This window comes from Pelodiscus sinensis, chromosome 11 (assembly GCF_052426305.1).
Source record: "Pelodiscus sinensis isolate ZL-2025 chromosome 11, ASM5242630v1, whole genome shotgun sequence".
In the NCBI taxonomy this organism is placed as follows: domain Eukaryota; kingdom Metazoa; phylum Chordata; order Testudines; family Trionychidae; genus Pelodiscus; species Pelodiscus sinensis.
The window spans coordinates 8,668,006-8,685,478 of NC_143062.1; the positions used below are offsets into that span (position 1 = coordinate 8,668,006).

A 17,473-nucleotide genomic window follows, 5' to 3' on the forward strand; every position below is an offset into this window, starting at 1 on the left:
CAAAACTCGTCACTCAGGTTTAAATATTCCCCTTTCCAAGTGACATAAGTTATACCACCATAAGCCTGAGCATACATAGCACTGTATCGGTGAGAGATCTTGTCCTGGCGACACAGCTTATGCTACTTGTGAGAGGTATGGGGTTTTTTATGGGGTTTTTATCTGACCTGTCCTACACTAGCAAATTAAGTCTGTATGACTCTGTTGCTTGCGATGTGAGAATCCTTCCTGTTGGCATACATGAGTCTTCAGTGAAGGGCTACCACAGTAGGGATGGCAACATGTAGATGACTATATGAGAAACCTATAAACCTGGGCTTATCGGTTAATCTTGCTGACTATGTGCATTTCCCCTCTTGCTTTCTTTATATTGGAGGAGGCGGGAGCACCCCACCCCCGCACTGCTGCCTCTGATAGAGAGGCAGCAGTGTATAGAGCGAGGGGGGCAGGCAGGAGCAGATACGCACAGGGAGCTGGCTCTGTGGACTTGCCTGTCCCCCCTTGCTGCCTCCTACAGAGGCAGCGGGTGGGGGGGGGGGAGGAGGAGGCAGGAGCCAGTGCTGACTTCTTCTCCCTGCACTGCTGCTCCTATCAGAGGCAGCAGGGAGGGGGGAGAGGAGGTTGCTATAAAGCAACCCTGTCTGCAAATTGTCAGAGCTCCTTGCAGACAGAGGCTGCCCCAGCATCCTGTGGAGCAGCCGCTGTCCAAGGGGAGCTTGTAACCCCCATGGACAGAGGCTGCTGCTACCCTGCGCTGTTGCCTCTGATACAGGCAGCTGGTCTGCACAGGAAGCCAGTTTTTAAACCAGATCCCAATGCGGACTGGCTCCCATGTTGCCACCTTGCTCTGCTGCCTCTAATAAAGAGGCAACGCCAAGGAGTGGCAAGGGCTCCCTGGCAGTGGGGCCAGGAGCACACTGGCTGCTGGCCCCACCCCTGGAACGATCAAATAGCCATGTAACCACTAAGAATTCATGCAGTTACATGACTATTCAGTTACACGGTAACATCCCAATACTACAGTGCTGCTGTAGTGGATTATGTGTAGACAAAACCTTAGACCTGATGCCTCAGGCCAGTGTTTCTCAACCTTTTTTTTTTTTTATTAAGTACCCCTTTATAAGTACCCCCATTACCTACAGTTTTCAGACATATACTATTTATCCTACCATTGCAACACATTTGGTTAAACTACTTAATCGTAGCTGGGCAGGCAATGAAATTTTTGGGTGTAAAAAGTAAAAAAATAATAAAGCGCTGTAAAACTTATAACAAATTCAGTTTTTTCCAAATTTCAGTTGTTGATGTACCCCCCAGACTTCTCTTGAGTAGCCTTAAGGGTACCCGCACCACTGGTTGAGAAACACTACTTCAGACTATGTCTCCTCTTATGCTTCCCCATGGTCTCTGTGTTTAGCAGGCACACTCAAGTTATTAATTCCCATGGAAACTATTAGTGTTGGCAGCAGGATGTTCTATATAAAGGTGTCCCTAATTGTACAACTTGCTGTTGCTAGAAATCGAGAGCCCAGATTTGGCAACCTTTCACTTCAAGATGCAGTTTACTTCTCTTCAGAATCAGGCTGACTAGTATCAAACACTGGAACCCCACAGAGTGAAGAATCCTGTGAAAGTGAATTGTCTTTGGCCAAACAAGGAAGTTCTCTTCTCATTACTGATTACCACATTAAAACTTGCTGTTGTGAAACTGCCCAGATTTGGCAAATGAGTGCAGCTCATGATGGGGGAATGGAACAGGTGCTTTTACTCCTTTCTGGTCTTCCTCAGCAGCACCCAACATATACTGAAAGGTGCTGGAGACAGAGTGGAATCCTGCAGCAAACTCTGGGGAAAAGCCCCCGGAAAAGAGAAGTTCATCTACTCCCTTAGGAATGAATGCAGCTGTTCGGGGAATTGTAGGCAGACGCTGTGGCTGCCTCAGCGAGACCTAAATTGTGGGGATGCCATGAGAATAAAATGATTTTGCCAAAGGCTTTGAATTTCAGATCTTGACCTTATCCATGTATCTTTCTACTGGAAAACCTCAGAAAAAGGACACAGTCATGGTGCACTTAATGCCAGGAAATGTGTTGGTCTTCTTTCATTTGTAAAATAACAATCAATGTCTCTGACATAGCATTTTCTACTCTCAGGTACCTCTTCTGCTCTTCCAGAGGAGCAGGAACATAGGATTTCTTATTGCTGTTCACTTGTTATGGTTGGGTTTTGCCTGGAGCTTTAATGTCCCGGTTCAGTCAAGGGGGATGCACAACTTTAAAGTTGCTCCCACAGCTCTCCTGCCTGGTGCAGATGAGCAGTTACTCTGAGGTAGGGCTCTGTGGGCGGGTGACGGCTTTAGTTGATCCTTATTCCAGCCCTACAACTACTGACTAATTGTCTGAGGAATTGAGCAGGACTACATCTCTCACTGTTATTTCAGGTGGGTGAGGAGAGGGAAGAAATCAAAAGGTATGCCCCTTGCATCTACAGGGTGAGCAGGGACAGGGCTGCAAAGCCTTCTCCTGTGACATTTAGTCTCCTTTACCTCGTATAGTATATGGTGGTGAGATATCCCTTTTCTTTAACCTGCCCTCCAACCCTCTGCCTACTTCCCGAGAGCAAAAATAATAAAGCCCCCTGGTCACATCTAGGCAAAAAACAATCTGAAATGCTGTGCAGGGGAGGCTGCAGTGGGCAGGAGTTTTCCTACCTGATGTCTCATAGGCCATCAGAGCCAGAGTTCTGAAGTAGTGTGATAGCAGGATGGTAGCATCCTCACTTTATGAATCGTATCGAAGTGATTCAGCAGGATGCGCTGCCTCTTTCAGAGGAGGAAAAAGTGCTTTCCTTCCGTTGCTTCTCTGCTGAGTCCCAGCTATCAAGTTGTGTCATTGCAGCATGCTAGCCTATCATCTGAACATTGATATGGGGTCAGTGTTTTGGGAAGGCGAGGCAGGCATCCTCTCTGACTCGCTGATACGTATCCAGTGGATGCCTGGAATCTTCTGGTGAAACACTTTGAACGGGGATTGTTGGGTGGTTTATAGTATTTGGCAAATAAACTGCTTAGGAGCTGTCCTTTGGGGAAAGAAAAGCCTTGTGGCATGTTGATTTGATTTTTTTATTCTTTTCCCTCCCTAGAATGTCTGAGTTAATTGAGAAGGAAACTGAAGAGTACCGCAAGGGGGATCCAGACCCGTTTGATGACAGACACCCTGGTAAGGCCTGGTGAACACAGTGCCTTGTGTGTGACCCCTCTCTGTTTCAGGATAAAATTAGTCATTCATATATTTAAAATATACATACACAAATAACCTGAAGTTTCCCCCTGCTGGTCAAGTCCTCACATCACTACTTAGCTTATTAATCTTGGTTTACTGTTTTGTGACTGGGCATTTCTGATAGATCTATCCTTCAGGCAGCTTTTCTGGACTTAGGGACTAATTTGGAGGCACCTTTCTTGGACATTGTCTATACTACAAGCATGGCAGTGTGATTGATATGTTGGCATAGTCCCATAGCATAGATGAGCACTACAGCAATGTCAGGAGTTGTTCCATCACTGTAAGAACACCTGAGCCATGGTAACTAGGTTGGTGGAAATATTCTTCCATTGGCCTAGCTGTGCCTACACTGAGGGTTAGGCTGGCATAGCTGTGGTGCACAGTAATGTGTATTTTTCACATGCCAAGTGCCAGAGCTGATGAGAAGAGAACAGTGGATATACGGGGTCAGACCAGTGGTTCATGTAGTCCTGCTTCTTGTCTTCAGGCAGTGGCCAATGCCAGGTGGGTGCATCAGAGGGGGTGAACAGAATGTGGCCCCTGGCTAGCCTTGATTTGGCTCACGGGGAGCTGGTGCTTGTGCTCCAGCCATGCGGCGGGGGGCTGGAAGGGGAGCGGGATGGTGTGCCAAGGCTTGGAGACCCGCTGCGGGGCTGGTGTTGGCTTCTCCCTCCCTGCAGCGTGGTCAATCTTGAGTCTCATGGACCAGATCAAGGCAAGCCAGCCCATGTGCCATAGGTTCCCCATTCCTGAAGCGATCCATCTCTTGTCGCCCATTCCCAGCTTCTGGCAAACAGAGGCTAGGGATACTTCAGAGCACGGTTTTGCATTCCTGCCTATCCTGGCTAATAGCCATAGATGGATCTGTCCTCCATGAACTTATCGAGTTCTTTTTTTGAACCCTGTTATAGTCTTAGCCTTCACCACAGCCTCTGGCAAGGACTCTCTGTTGTGTGAAGAAATACTTTTGTTTGTTTGAAACCTGCTGCCTCGTAGAGGTTGAACTGCTCTGGTTCAGCAACATCTGTGGTCCTGTCTGGGGGTGAGGAGCCTAGCGATCTGCTGACAGATCTCCTTCCTTCAGGACCAGTCGGATCCCAAGGGTGCCAGATCAGAAAGGCCCAACCTGTAATTACATTGGGTGACCTCTAGTTCTTGTGTTATGGGAGAGAGTATCTAACGCTTTTCTTTATTTATTGTTTTTTGCACATCCGTCATGATTTTCTACACCTCTATCATGTTCCTCCTTGGTTGGGATTTTTCAGCTTGGAACAGAGACAGTCTCCTCTCATATGGAAGATGTTTTAAATGTAAACCTCACCTGGGTCTCTGGATTTCCAGTTTGGAAGAGGGGAGAGATTACAGTCTGATCTCATAACCCTCTAGTGGCTGGACATAGAATAGCACTGGAGTCATAGAGAATAGGTCTGTCAGTATTTGAAGACTGCAAAAATGGCTCCTAATGGCATTGAGTGAAAATCCTTTACACTTGTCTGGCCTGGAGATACTGTTTTAGGGAGGGGGAACTCTTGGGGACTGGGAGTGTGGAAGGAAAAATATCTCAACTGCTACATGTCTTAATTCCCATGATTTCTCTTGTGCAAGATTGATCCTGCTAATTGGGGTATCCCACAGCCAATTTTGCTGTGGCATGACCGTGGTTTTACACTTCAGTGTTGGCCATGAAGCTTAGAGCTCATTAGACATGCCATTTAGAGAGGTCAAGTTTCCCACCCGACTATTTTCCTTTCTCTGCTCCTCCATTCTTTTTTATTGTAATACATTGTTGCTTTAGCTAAGGAGGTTTGAATGACTAGCTCAGCTCCTTCTTTGTGCTTTGCTAGGTCGAGCAGATCCAGAGTGTATGTTGGGCCATCTACTGAGAATACTTTTCAAGAATGACGACTTCATGAATGCGGTAGGTTTGCCCTTTGTATTTATTAACAGAATTATAATTGTCAAGTGATGACACTTCCCTGTTTCCCATGTTGTTTGTCGTTATCTGCCCTGGGTTGGTTAGCCTCAGTGCCTGTGGTTTTTGTTTTTAGTCCAGTCCACACTGGAGTTTTTCTACTGTTAGGAATATTTCTTTCAAACACTGGTTTTAAAACAGGGTTAAATGTGATTTGCCTTTCTCTATTAAAATGGAGGAAAGGAAGTTTTCTAAATGTAAATCATCATGCCTCTGGTATAGACATTGTAGCTTTACAGATCAGTTCAGGGTGGGCAGTGTAGAAGAGAGAATTTTATTTGGCTGAGAAAAAATAAGGTGGTAGGACAGCACACCTCTTCTCTGTAACATGAGAGGGGTAAAGTCACTAGGCAGTTGACTGTGCGCTCTCTGAAGCCATGTCTATGCTATCGGTTATGATGGCATAACCGGTGTTGCTCAGAAGTGTGAGTAGACGACCTTCCTGAATGATATAAGTTACACCGAAATGAGCGCTATCCACCCCAGCATTTATGTTGGCAGGAGAACTTTTCCTGTCAGCTGAGAGTCTTTACCAGACATGCTGCAGCGGTGCTGTTGCAGCATTGTGTGTGTGGATAAGCCCTAAAGTGTGGGTCAAGTGATTACACACTGACACCACTACCCGTGTCTTCCCCTTTGCTCCCATGAAATCTGAGGGCATGATTTCACTGTGCTGCCCTGTTTTGGGCCAGAGTTACTCCTGTTTTTGACCTTCTTCCCTCAGCTGGTGAATGCTTATGTGATGACAAGCAGGGAATCCCCATTAAATACAGCTGCCTGCCGACTTCTTCTAGACATCATGCCTGGACTGGAAACTGCTGTTGTCTTTCAGGAAAAGGTACCATGTATAGCAAGACTGTTTATAAAAATTTGAGGTATTCAGCATTTTAGGAGCGCCGACGCTAGTTTTGAAAAAATCCATACAGATGGAAATCTAAAATGCTATTTCTGGGACATAATCTCCACTAAATTTTATTTTAATGTCTAGTTTTAAAAGGACACTTCAATAGTTGTAGTCTCGTTAAGCTAAACTAACGAAACCCTCAGGTACTTCCAGGCTGCTAATTTGTGCTGAAGGCCGATTTGCATACTCCTATAGTAGAGGAACAGGAACCAAAAAGTTATCTGTTTTGGGAACTCTTGCAACCATAGTGTTCTGAATATACTTTCAAGGGACATCAGGAAGATGCAGCAGTGTGCTAGCAATCAGCCCGTTTGACACTCTAGTAAGGATATTAAGAGGCGAGTAATTGGGTAATCTTGTTTTGAAAATTGCTGTGCCACCTTGTGGATCTGTGGATTCCTGTGTGATTGAATGCTGGGAAAGACCACACTGAGAGTGCCACGTTCAAGGCAGAGTGCAAGAAATAGGGTAGACAATCCCCCCAACTAGTGGTTATTTTATAATTAGATCCACCAATTCGGTACCACACAACTTCTGTATCACCACATGCAAGTGCTAGATCCGTGGGTTCTCAAAGGGTGGAGCACCCTTGGAAAAAAATTGGTGGGTGTTTAGCACCTTCTGGCAGCCAGCTCCTCTCCACCCCATAGCATTTTCCACCTGCAGGTAGCCCTGTTGATCAGCTTCTCCCAGCACTTCTCACCTCCTGCAGATCAGCTGTTCTACACTGTGTAGGAGGCGCTGGGAAGAGGGGGAGGCCTAAGGATGGTGTGCGCTGGGGGGGGGGGAAGTGTTGAAACTAAGTGGGAAGGAGGCAGTACAGGGGTGGTGAGAGGAAGAGGAGGTGTAGGAGGTTTGGTGGGAAGGGGCAGAGTGAGGGAAGGCATAGGGTGGAGCGAGGTGGGAAGAGGAGAGGTGGGGCCACAGAGGAAGGGATGGAGTGGGGTAGAGTCTGAGCCTGGGACACAGTAGGAGCTGAGTACGCCTGAAGCAAGGAGGAAGCCGACACATGTGACCACCCTAGTCGACAAGAAGTCAAACACAGTCCCCTTTAGGAATTCCAGCCCCTGGCTCTGACTGGCTAACTAAGTCTGATCTAGTGAGAGGTTATTGAAAACCTTTTCCACCAGGGTTCTTACTGATCCCAAAAGCTCAAAGACTCCCAGATCAGTATGTATCTTAATAGATCTTTGCGGTCATTTGTGTGTATATGTTCTGTCAGGTTTGTAGCAGTCATGGAATAGACTGGTGGCTTGTGAAGTGTTTCTGGTGACTTCCAAAAGGTTGGAACATTCCTCAGTCCATTATTCAAAATGCCTCTCTTAATTGTGAATCCACAGTCCAGGGAACTGGAGCAGGAAAGAGGCAAAAGAGATGCCACAGATCTTATATTGACTTACATTTACTGCCCAGAGCACCCACACCTGCATGAGCAAGGTTACTGGCCCAAGCTGGAATTCAGGGTCACATGAGCATATTGCATGCCTTTACATGTTTTGCTGAATTATGTTGTCATTGAGCTATCTGGACAGGATGAATTTCTTCCATGTCCCATTGAAAAAGTAGTGTCTCCTTGGTAGGTCATCAATACATAACTGTCTAGCCCAATGTAAATTTTATTTGTGGGGTATCACCCAGGAATACGACACGTGTTTAAGATGCATGTACATAGCCAATATGCATAACTTTAGGTGCAGAATTGATGCATGCAGAGAAACCAGATAAGTATACTTAGCAATATCTGCATGGAGCAAAATATTTAATAACAGGCTCTTCAATATAGCAGAGAAAGGTAAAACATCCAGTGGCTAGAATTTGAAGCTGTACACATTCAGGGTAGAAATAGTATCAATTTATAACGGAGAGAAATTAAGCATTGGAACAATTTACCAAGGGTTGTGGTGGATTTTCTGTCACTGACCATTTTAAAATTAAGATTGCATATGTTCCTAAAAGCTCTGTTCTAGGAATTTTGTGGAATGTCTTTGGGCTATGTTGTAAAGAAAGTCAGGCTAGATTAGAAGTGGCCAAATTTACTGACACTCTGAGCTGCAGATGATGATCTTCAGAAGTTTGAGCCCCGGGTGGATGGCAAGCGCAGGGTGGAAGACCCAGGCCCTGCCAAGCACCTCCCATGATTCTGAAGCTCCTAGGCTCTTACACACTGGGCAGTCCCACCATCCTGCTGCAAGGCAGAAGTCCCAATCCTCCCCTCTGGTAGGTGGAGAACAGAGAGGTCCGGAGGGCTCTATGAGCTACACTTCAACTGTAAAAGAGCCAAACTGCAGTTTGGCCACCCTTGGACTAAGTGATCACAATGGTCCCCTTATGGCCCCAGAATCTGTTAATCTATGAAAAACAAAGGGCTGGGCAACAGCCAGTCTGTAGAACTTCTCTGTCATTCTGTAGAACTGAGGCTTTGTGCATAACAGTTTAAATCGCAGCTGCGGTAGTGGCGCAGTGGCAGTGCTTTAAATGGAAAGCGTGGCCAGGGCATGGGTGCTGGGGGAGAGATCTCCCTGTGCTCTATGTAAACCATCTCTGAGATGGTTCTGTAACTTAGTGTGTGTGTGTGTGTGTGTGTGTGTGTGTGTGTGTGTGTGTGTGTGTGTGTGTGTTCACACCTCTGAGCCAGAAAGTCACAGCACTGTAAAGTGCCAGTGTAGACTTGGCCCAAGTCTATGTTTACGCTACAGCCTCTGTCAGCATAATTTATGTTGCTTGGGGTGTGAATAAACCACAGCGACAACAGGTGCTTTTATTCCCAGTGCTGTGTCTGTGGCATGGCTTCTTCTAGTGGCAGAGCTTCTGCTGTTTGTGGAAATTGTTTTATTATGCCATTAAAAAAGCTCTCTTCCATCAGCATAGAGCAGGGGTCCCCAATGTGGTGCCCCTGGGCTCCATGGCGCCCATCGGGGCATTTATGTGCACCCGCCTAGTGACCAGGGCCAGCCTGAGCCATTCTTGTGCCCTGGGCGCCTGGTGCCCAGCACGTGCGTGGCCCCAGTCCCAGATGCCCGGCAGCCCCAAAAAGTTGCGGACCACTGGCATAGAGCATCTTCACCAGACCTTCTGCACCAGTGCAGCTACTTCGGTAGCTGGTAAGACAATACCAACCTCTCGAGGTGCTGAGGGTTAACTAGTTAATGTTTGTATAAAAATCTATGTAAGTACTACTTGCGATATTATGTACTACTGTATTAAAATTGTCACTAGTGGACTTGAGGCCAAATTGTGTGTGCCTTCTCTATGTGATTGACCTTAATAGGAAATTCTTGGTATCCGTCCTGTTAGAACTTAGTACCATTGATCAATACAAGGCTCGTTTAGTAACCTATAAGCCCTTCATAAGTAGGGTTCTATTTGATATCTGAATTTTTTCCAAAAATAAAAAAAATCAATAAATGTTAATTTTTAAATAACATTTTCAAACATACAGATTCTCTGTAAACTACACTGTATGGGCATGTCTAAACTACTTTTTTTTCAAAAGAGCATATGCAAATTCTATCTTTCGAGGATCTTTCAAAAGTGAAAGTAGTCTGGACTTGTTTTCCTGGAAAAAAAAAAAAAAAACCCACCCTTTTTTGGGGGGGGGAAACCCTGCGTAAACTTCATTTTTTTTTTTTTTTTTAAGGAAGAACAGTTTTTTCAAAAGGGTTTTTTTTACGGGGAAAAAAATGCATCCAGACTACTATCACTCTTGAAAGATCTGCTTTCAAAAGTGAGATCGGAAGAAGATATGCAAATTCCCGCAGAATTTGCATATCCTCTTACAAAAATTCTGTGTAGTCTAGACATAGCGTATGTCATTGTTTGTGTGGTGGTTACTTTTGCCATTATTAGATATTTTGTTTGTTCTTGGAATAATATGGCCCTCTAGTGGACAAAGTATTTCACATTTCATCGTTTTTAAAGATTAATTGAAATGGTCTTAAAACATTAGTTAAGCAGATGTTAAAGATCTAAACTTGAGAGCATGTGTCTGTAAATAATTCACTAAAATAAAAAATAGACAACATTTTAAAAATCTGCTCTATACAAATCTTGAGAGCAGTTAATGATTTTGCAGATGCCTAATTATTATTACTCTGTATTGTAGTTGCTGGGGGTAGGGGAATTCCAATTATGCATCAGAATCCCATAGTGGTAGGTGATATTGAAACTTTGTGGTCTGCTTTGGGGTCAGTGATAATGATTGTTTCAAGAAAAAAGCAGGATCTTGTACTGTTACTTTTCAGTTCTTTGTCTAGCTTGGCTCTTATATATCAGCTATTTTGTTCAAACAAAATTAGGGTGGTATTCCTGCTTAAAAGAAAAAATCTTTTCTTTCGTGGTGAAATGACCAGAATGCTTTCACGTGTTTCAGTTGCACCAAATCATTCGGGTTTTAGGGCCATGTTGGGCATCCTTTATTTTCATTGGTGACTGATTGCTTTTGTGGATAATTCTGCTGGCGTCAAAGAGTTTGCTTGTGTAAGTAAAGGGTTCACAATCTGGCTATAAAGAATAGTGAGATTTCTTGTTGAAGCAAAGCAGGGTTGGCCAGATCCTGTTTCATTATACTATTGTAAATCCAAAGTAATTCTTCTGTGATCAGTGGAATTGCTTTGGGTTTACACTGGCGTAACTGAGAAGAGAATTAGGCCAGTTAGCTGGTTAACCTATTGTGCTGGTATTTCTGGGCAATAAGCAAATCTTGATCCTAGAAATGTAATGTAAATTGTTGGTGTGCAACATGAATAATGGGGAGTAAGGAGATCTGTGCCTTAATACAGTTGATGATTGGGGGAAGAAGGAGGAAGACTTAGTGTCTGAATGGTTTCTTTGTTTTGCTTTAGGAAGGCATAGTTGAAAATCTATTTAAGTGGGCCCGAGAGGCGGATCAGCCATTGAGAACGTATGCAACTGGATTGCTAGGAGGTGCTATGGAAAACCAAGATATTGCTGCCAACTACCGGGATGAGAACTCCCAACTGGTAATGTCCACATGAGATGCTTTCTCTTTTGGAAGCAGAGCATGAAATTATAAAACCTTTTTCATTTGCCTGGTGCTTCTGATGTTTATGAACTTTTTAGTAGCTCTGCTAGCAAAACTGTAGAAATAATCACCTTTTGCTTCATTCCTCCCCAAAGGCATCTTTTTAATAGTACATTTTGTGACCCAATTTCCTGTGTTTTGTGGGTGGCGTTTTCGGAAGTTCCTATGGGAGCTAAGAACACAAGCACCACTGACTGTCGGTGGGAGCTGTGCTCCTACCTCTGTTAAGTACTTTTGAATATTCCACTGAGTCCATAGCTGTCACATGCCAAAGCTTACATAAAGGACTTAGGCTGTAAAATGCAAGGCAGAGCATCAAAGAAACAACTTCACGTGAAATAACAATGTTTTTAATATGAAGCCTCTTTATCACTTCATGTAATGTGTCAGCAGGCAAGTGGCATAAATGTAGATCCATATGGGACAGGTGAAATTAGCTCCCATACGAATAGAATACATCAGTGCATGAGCAGGATTAAAATTCATTCTTGCACAATTGAGGTGAAACTGGGGCTTGTGGGTTTTGTTAGACCTTCAGTCAAGCTTAAGAACATAAGAATGGCCAAACTGAGTCAGACCAAAGGTCCATCCAGCCCAGTACCCTGTCTGCCGACAGTGACCAATGCCAGGTGTCCCAGAAGGAGTGAATCAAACAGGTAATGATCAAGCGATCTCTCCCTGCCATCCATCTCCACCCTCTGACAGACAGAGGCTGGGGACACCGTTCCTTACCCATACTGGCCAATAGCCATTTATAGACTTAACCTCCATGAATTTATCTAGTTCTCTTTTAAACCATGTTATAGTCCTAGCCTTCACAGCCTCCTCAGGCAAGGAGTTCCACAGATTGACTATGCGCTGTGTGAAGAAGAACTTCCTTTTATTTGTTTTAAACCTGCTGCTCATTAGTTTCATTTGGTGGCCCCTAGTTCTTATATTATGGGAACAAATAAATAACTTTTCCTTATTCACTTTCTCCACACCACTCATGACTTTATATACCTCTATCATATCCCCCCTTAGTCTCTTCTTTTCCAAGCTGAGAAATCCCAGTCTCTTTAATCTCTCCTCATATGGGACCCATTCCAAACCCCTAATCATTTTAGTTGCCCTTCTCTGAACCTTCTCTAATGCCAGTATATCTTTTTTGAGATGAAACCACATCTGTACCCAGTATTCCAGATGTGGGCGTACCATGGATTTATATGAGGGCAATAAGATATTCTCTATCCCTTTCTTCATGATTCCTTACATCCTGTTGGCTTTTTTGACTGCCGCTGCACCCTGCATGGGCGTCTTCAGAGAACTATCCATGATGACTCCAAGATCTTTCCTGATTAGTTGTAGCTAATTTAGCCCCCATCATATTATATGGTCTTCTTCATACAGGAAGCCATTATGGCTGAAGTACCTTCCCTTTTGCTTGATTAGAATTCCTTAGGTTTAAATATTGGAAGCAGATTTTCAGGCTCAAATGCAGACCAACAGCTTGCTTGATACCATATGCTAAATAGCACGAGAAGACTTACAAATTTGGTAGCTTTTTTTAAAGGCCAATCTCTGGAGTGGGCTAGACGCACTATTTGGTTGCTACATAAAGTAGTGGATGCACTCTGACTTGCTTCTTTGCATGACAGGTAGCTTTGGTTCTTCGACGGCTACGGGAGCTACAGGGTAACGAAATGACCATGAAACAGGAAAACAAGCGCCCGAGTCCTCGGAAACTGCCTTCAGAACCTCTGCTGCCTCTGGATGAAGAGGCTGTGGATATGGACTATGGGGAGATGGCAGTAGATGGGGAGCAGGAGGAAGTTGCTGGGGATATGGATATCTCCTTTCATCTTGATTCAGGCCACAAGACCAGCAGTCGAGTGAACTCTGCCATAAAGCTTGAAGATATGGGACTTAAGAAAACCAAATCAGGGAAACAGCATGAAAGAGACAGCTTCCGGAAGGCCAAACAGAAGCTGGGCTTCTCCTCTTCCGAGCCAGAGAGGATGTTTGTTGAGTTATCCAACAGCAGCTGGTCAGAGATGTCTCCGTGGGTGATTGGCACCAACTATACTCTTTACCCTTTGACTCCTGCCATAGAGCAGAGACTTATTCTGCAGTACCTGACCCCTTTAGGAGAATACCAAGAGGTGAGCATATGGGGGGAGGAAACGGACTGAGTTTCAGTTCTTTTGATGAGGCTTTTGTATGGTGTAGGCTTGGCAAGATTTGCTCCTCTTCACTAAGTGTTGGTGAAAGTTGAAACTCTGAAATCAGCTGGCACAGATTAGTGGCACTCGACATGGCTGTAAGGATCAGCTGTTCCAATCCTGTGGCAGTGGCAGGAGCTCTCTGCAGCCCTTCTGTCACAGGTGTAAGTGAGTAGATCCGAGACAGCGGAGCTGCAGAGCATGTCTTTTGCTGCTTCTGTGCTGGTGACCCTTGATTTTTGGGCATTGCTAGATAGGGGGAGAAAATGTGGTCTTGAGAGGATGGAGCAGAGATCCTTGACTAGGACTCCAAGTAGGAGGAGCCCTTGACCATGAGGGAGACCATCCCACTTCAGTCACAGACCTGCTTTCTCGCTCGTGAGTTGGAAGTGCAAGGGGGGGACTCTGCTTTGCCCTGCCAAGACCGCAGCCTTCCTCATATTTTGTGCCCACAGAGATTGGGTGTCGCTGGCCCTGGGGGCATGCAGGGTGCTCTTTGCAGCTCCGTGGTCATTGCTTAGCTCCCTCACTCCTGCATCAGTGAAGCTGCAAAGGGCAACCTGCATCTGATCTTCACAGGCCCAAGGTACAAGGGAGTCTGTAGTCTCCTAGCTAAGAAGAGTGGAGGAGGGTGAGGGGGAGGGTGAGTGCTGATGTCTGGGTTCCCCATGCTGCCAACCAGAGCCAGGGTTGGCGGGGTGGGGGAGGAGCTGGAGCAGGAGTCCAGCCCCTGCGGTCTGAACAAGCCTTCTGGATAGTGAGACTGTGCAAGGTCTCTCAGAGACTTCTTCAGTAGCTAGCTTGCTATGCTTGCTCTGTCTCCTCTCCTCTGCCCATATAGCCCATCTCCGCAAAGTGGGGGAGAGGACAGGGCCTCGGGTGCATGAGACCTTTCATTAAGAGCGCCTTAAGAGAGCGCGTGGCATCTCAGAAACTTCCCCAGCAGCCAGCACATGCACCGTCTGTCTCTCTCACACAGAGTCCGCCTGAGTCTCACTCTGGTCTCACAACACAGACTTGTGGTGTTGTTACTGCTTGGTACTTCCTGCAGTGCACACGTATTCTCTGTCATTTTATTCGTGTTTTTGTTTTTTGACTGGTCTGTGCATTTCATAATTTTTATTTCTCTCTCAGGGTTAAATTTAATTGTTGAGTAGTGAGTTCTAAAATGCCTAACCTGTTCTGGCTGTTTTTTGTTTCTACTGGTGGTGCACATCTCTGTGTACCTCTGTGTACATAACAAAATGTATTCCAGGCCTGGATAGAAAAAAATAAGAGAGAACTTTGCCTCTAGTAGAGGAAAATTGGGAGTTTTGGAAGAGTGAAAAATAAAACAGGCCTTTTAAATGGTATGAAGTCTCTCACTTCTCACTGTTTTCAGCTGCTCCCTATCTTCATGCAACTTGGGTCAAGAGAGCTGATGATGTTTTACATTGACTTGAAACGGACCAATGATGTGCTGCTCACCTTCGAAGCGCTAAAGGTAAATAACTGTCGTAGTGCAGTGAAGTTGTGTGTTGAACTGTGGTGCGTTGAACCAGTTCTTATGCAGACTTGAAGACTTCTGAGGTGAATGCCCATCTCCTTCAGTCATTGTGTCCCAGGGTGGCCTGAGATTGGAAATGGAATCAATTTGAATCAGATGCTTACTCCCTCCCTGTGCAAGGACAAAGCAAACAATAAGTGGGAGAGTCCATTTCCCCTTTATCATATGAAATAAAGGAGGAGTGATTTCTAGTGGTAAGAACAAGTGAATAAATGTCCAGTGCATGTTCTAATCATGGCACTACTTCTAATTGGCTGTGTGACTTTGAACAAATCTCGGAAGCACAGTTGGGTTAAGTTGTGTAAAATGGGGATTCTTTCCAGCCATTAGAAAGTGCTTTGAATGTTAAGATTCTGTTCCCTCTGAAGAGACCCAGAATGACTGTTTTGGGAGGAGAGGGGGACTGCTTAAAGGGCTAGAGCAGTTAACGGGGTGTATGCCTCTAAAGTAGGATAGATGACCACTATACAGAAAAAAAGAATCTGCATGGGGCAAAATCCCCAAACGCGCTCTTATGCTGCTCCAGTGACACCCTGGGTAGTCCTCCTAACTTGGAGAAAGACTTCATTGTGGGTGGAGCGTACATGTCCTTCCCTGCCACGATTTGCCTGTGTTCTCTGCAGAGGAGAGGGAGCATAAAATCCTCTTTCCTCAGAAACCCTGATGTTTGCTGCTGTTGTCCGATAGCATTACGGGGCTGCTCTGTTGCCTATCACCTGAAAGGCATCACTGAAGGGTAGCGACTTCCTGCTTAGAAGCTCAGGTGTTACATCATTGGACTAAGGATGACCTAAGTAATTTCTTATTTTACTTTAAGTGGCAGGTATTATGATGGAGAAGTAGTTGTTCCACCGTTAAGGTTGTGTAACAAAATTCAGTTTTAACAAGAGCCTTTCAACCTTTGTTTTGTAAAAAAACTCGAATTTAGATGGCAGAACCTAATATATAAACTTTTGAGTATTTAAATTTTTTATAGTGATTTGATGGAAAAATCAACAGAGAATTTTAAGGTTTTTTTTTTTTTTTTTTTTTTTTAAACGAGCATACCCTTTTGGCAATCTTTTCTGGATTGTCTTATTTTTATTTGAATCCCCTTTCCAAGAAATCTAAAACACTCTGGACACTGTCTTTTTTCCATGTTGTTTTTCCACATATGCAAATTGCACAGGTAACCGATTAAAAACAGATGTTTGTGTGTAGCACATTTTATAACTGTAGCTATGTAGTAACTCTTCACTTAACATTGTAGTTATCTTCCTGAAAAATGCAGTTGTAAAGTAAATGTTAAGCAAATCCAATTTCCCCATAAGAATTCATGTAAATGGAGAGGAGGGGTTGGTTGGTTAGGTTCCCAGGATTTTTTTTTGCCAGACAAGAGACATTATACACATGCATTGTATCAGTTTTAAACAAGGCATTTAATACTGTACTCAGCAGTGATGATTGTGAGGCTTGGTTGAGGTGAAGTCAGGGTAGAAGAGGCTGCTCCTCTTGCTGAACTTTCCAAACTCAAAAAAAGACATTTAGTGTTTCTTGTTTTGATTTTTTTTTCTTGGACATTTCTTTATAACAAGTCATTACATGACCAGCTCCCCTAATCACTTTTGGGCTACGTTCTCTGTCTGGATCCTCACCACTAAGGATTTCCAAGCCAGCTTCAATCATTTGGAAAGCTTCAGAAAGATTTGGTGGTCAAATTTTGATGGGTTGATTGTTCTTTTACTACTTGGCCCTCCATTGCTCTCATCCTCTCTAGTTGCAAAAAACTCATCAAAGCCTGCTTTCCTCTGGCCAGGATGAGGATATCTTTCTTCATAGTGAGGACAGTATCTCTTAAATCCTTTGAAGTCATTGATACATTCCGGCCATAAACTTTCTCCGCACACCATTCATGCATGATGTCTGAGTAACTTCAGCATAGGACTTGCCGATGTTATTGATGCATTTGAGAATGATGATGTTGCACTAAAATTGCTGAATTACAGACTTGCCTTCCTCTGATGAACTGGTTGAAAGTATGGCGTACGTAATACGCCTTTAATGCAGCAATGATTCGTGGGTCCATGGGTTGGATGAGTGATGTGGGGTTAAGTGGCCGTTTTGGCACAGTTTGTCCAGGTTGTTTGGATGAGTTGGTGCATTATCAATAACCAATAAAATCTTGAAATCAAGATTTTCCTTGGCTCAATATTCCTTCCATGTAGGGATGGCATAGAAAGTTGGTCATCCCGAAAAGGCATGGATAACTGGAACTGTTTTTTATTAGATCCCCAAATGACCAAAATGTATTCCTTTGAAAATCCCTTGAGCATGTGGTAGTTTGGATGGTATACAATCAGCTGTTTTGTCTGCACGTCTCCAGCAATATTACCACCTAGAAGCAAATTTAGGTGACTTTAGCTGCTTTAAATCCAGGTGTTGTCTTCTCTTCTTGGGAAATGCATGTCCGCTCAGGCATCCTCTTGCAATAGAGGCCTGATTCATTGAAACTGATGGCTTGTTGAGGGGAATAGCTTCCTTCCTCA

At 44.4% G+C, this 17,473-nt stretch overlaps 1 protein-coding gene across 5 annotated transcripts in view; it reads left to right on the plus strand.

The window, feature by feature from the left end:
- DCAF1 (DDB1 and CUL4 associated factor 1) overlaps positions 1 to 17,473 on the plus strand; it is a 101,141-nt gene that overhangs the window by 21,591 nt on the left and 62,077 nt on the right. For all 5 annotated transcript variants that reach the window (XR_012906544.2, XM_075939457.2, XM_075939459.2 and 2 more), the window contains 6 exons: positions 3,142 to 3,218; positions 5,129 to 5,202; positions 5,981 to 6,094; positions 11,002 to 11,139; positions 12,839 to 13,342; positions 14,784 to 14,885. Coding sequence is in view for 4 of the 5 variants with exons in the window: in XM_075939457.2 (XP_075795572.1) it covers positions 3,142 to 3,218; positions 5,129 to 5,202; positions 5,981 to 6,094; positions 11,002 to 11,139; positions 12,839 to 13,342; positions 14,784 to 14,885 (1,009 nt within the window). In the remaining variant the exon portion in view is untranslated. The remainder of the gene's footprint in view (positions 1 to 3,141; positions 3,219 to 5,128; positions 5,203 to 5,980; positions 6,095 to 11,001; positions 11,140 to 12,838; positions 13,343 to 14,783; positions 14,886 to 17,473) is intronic.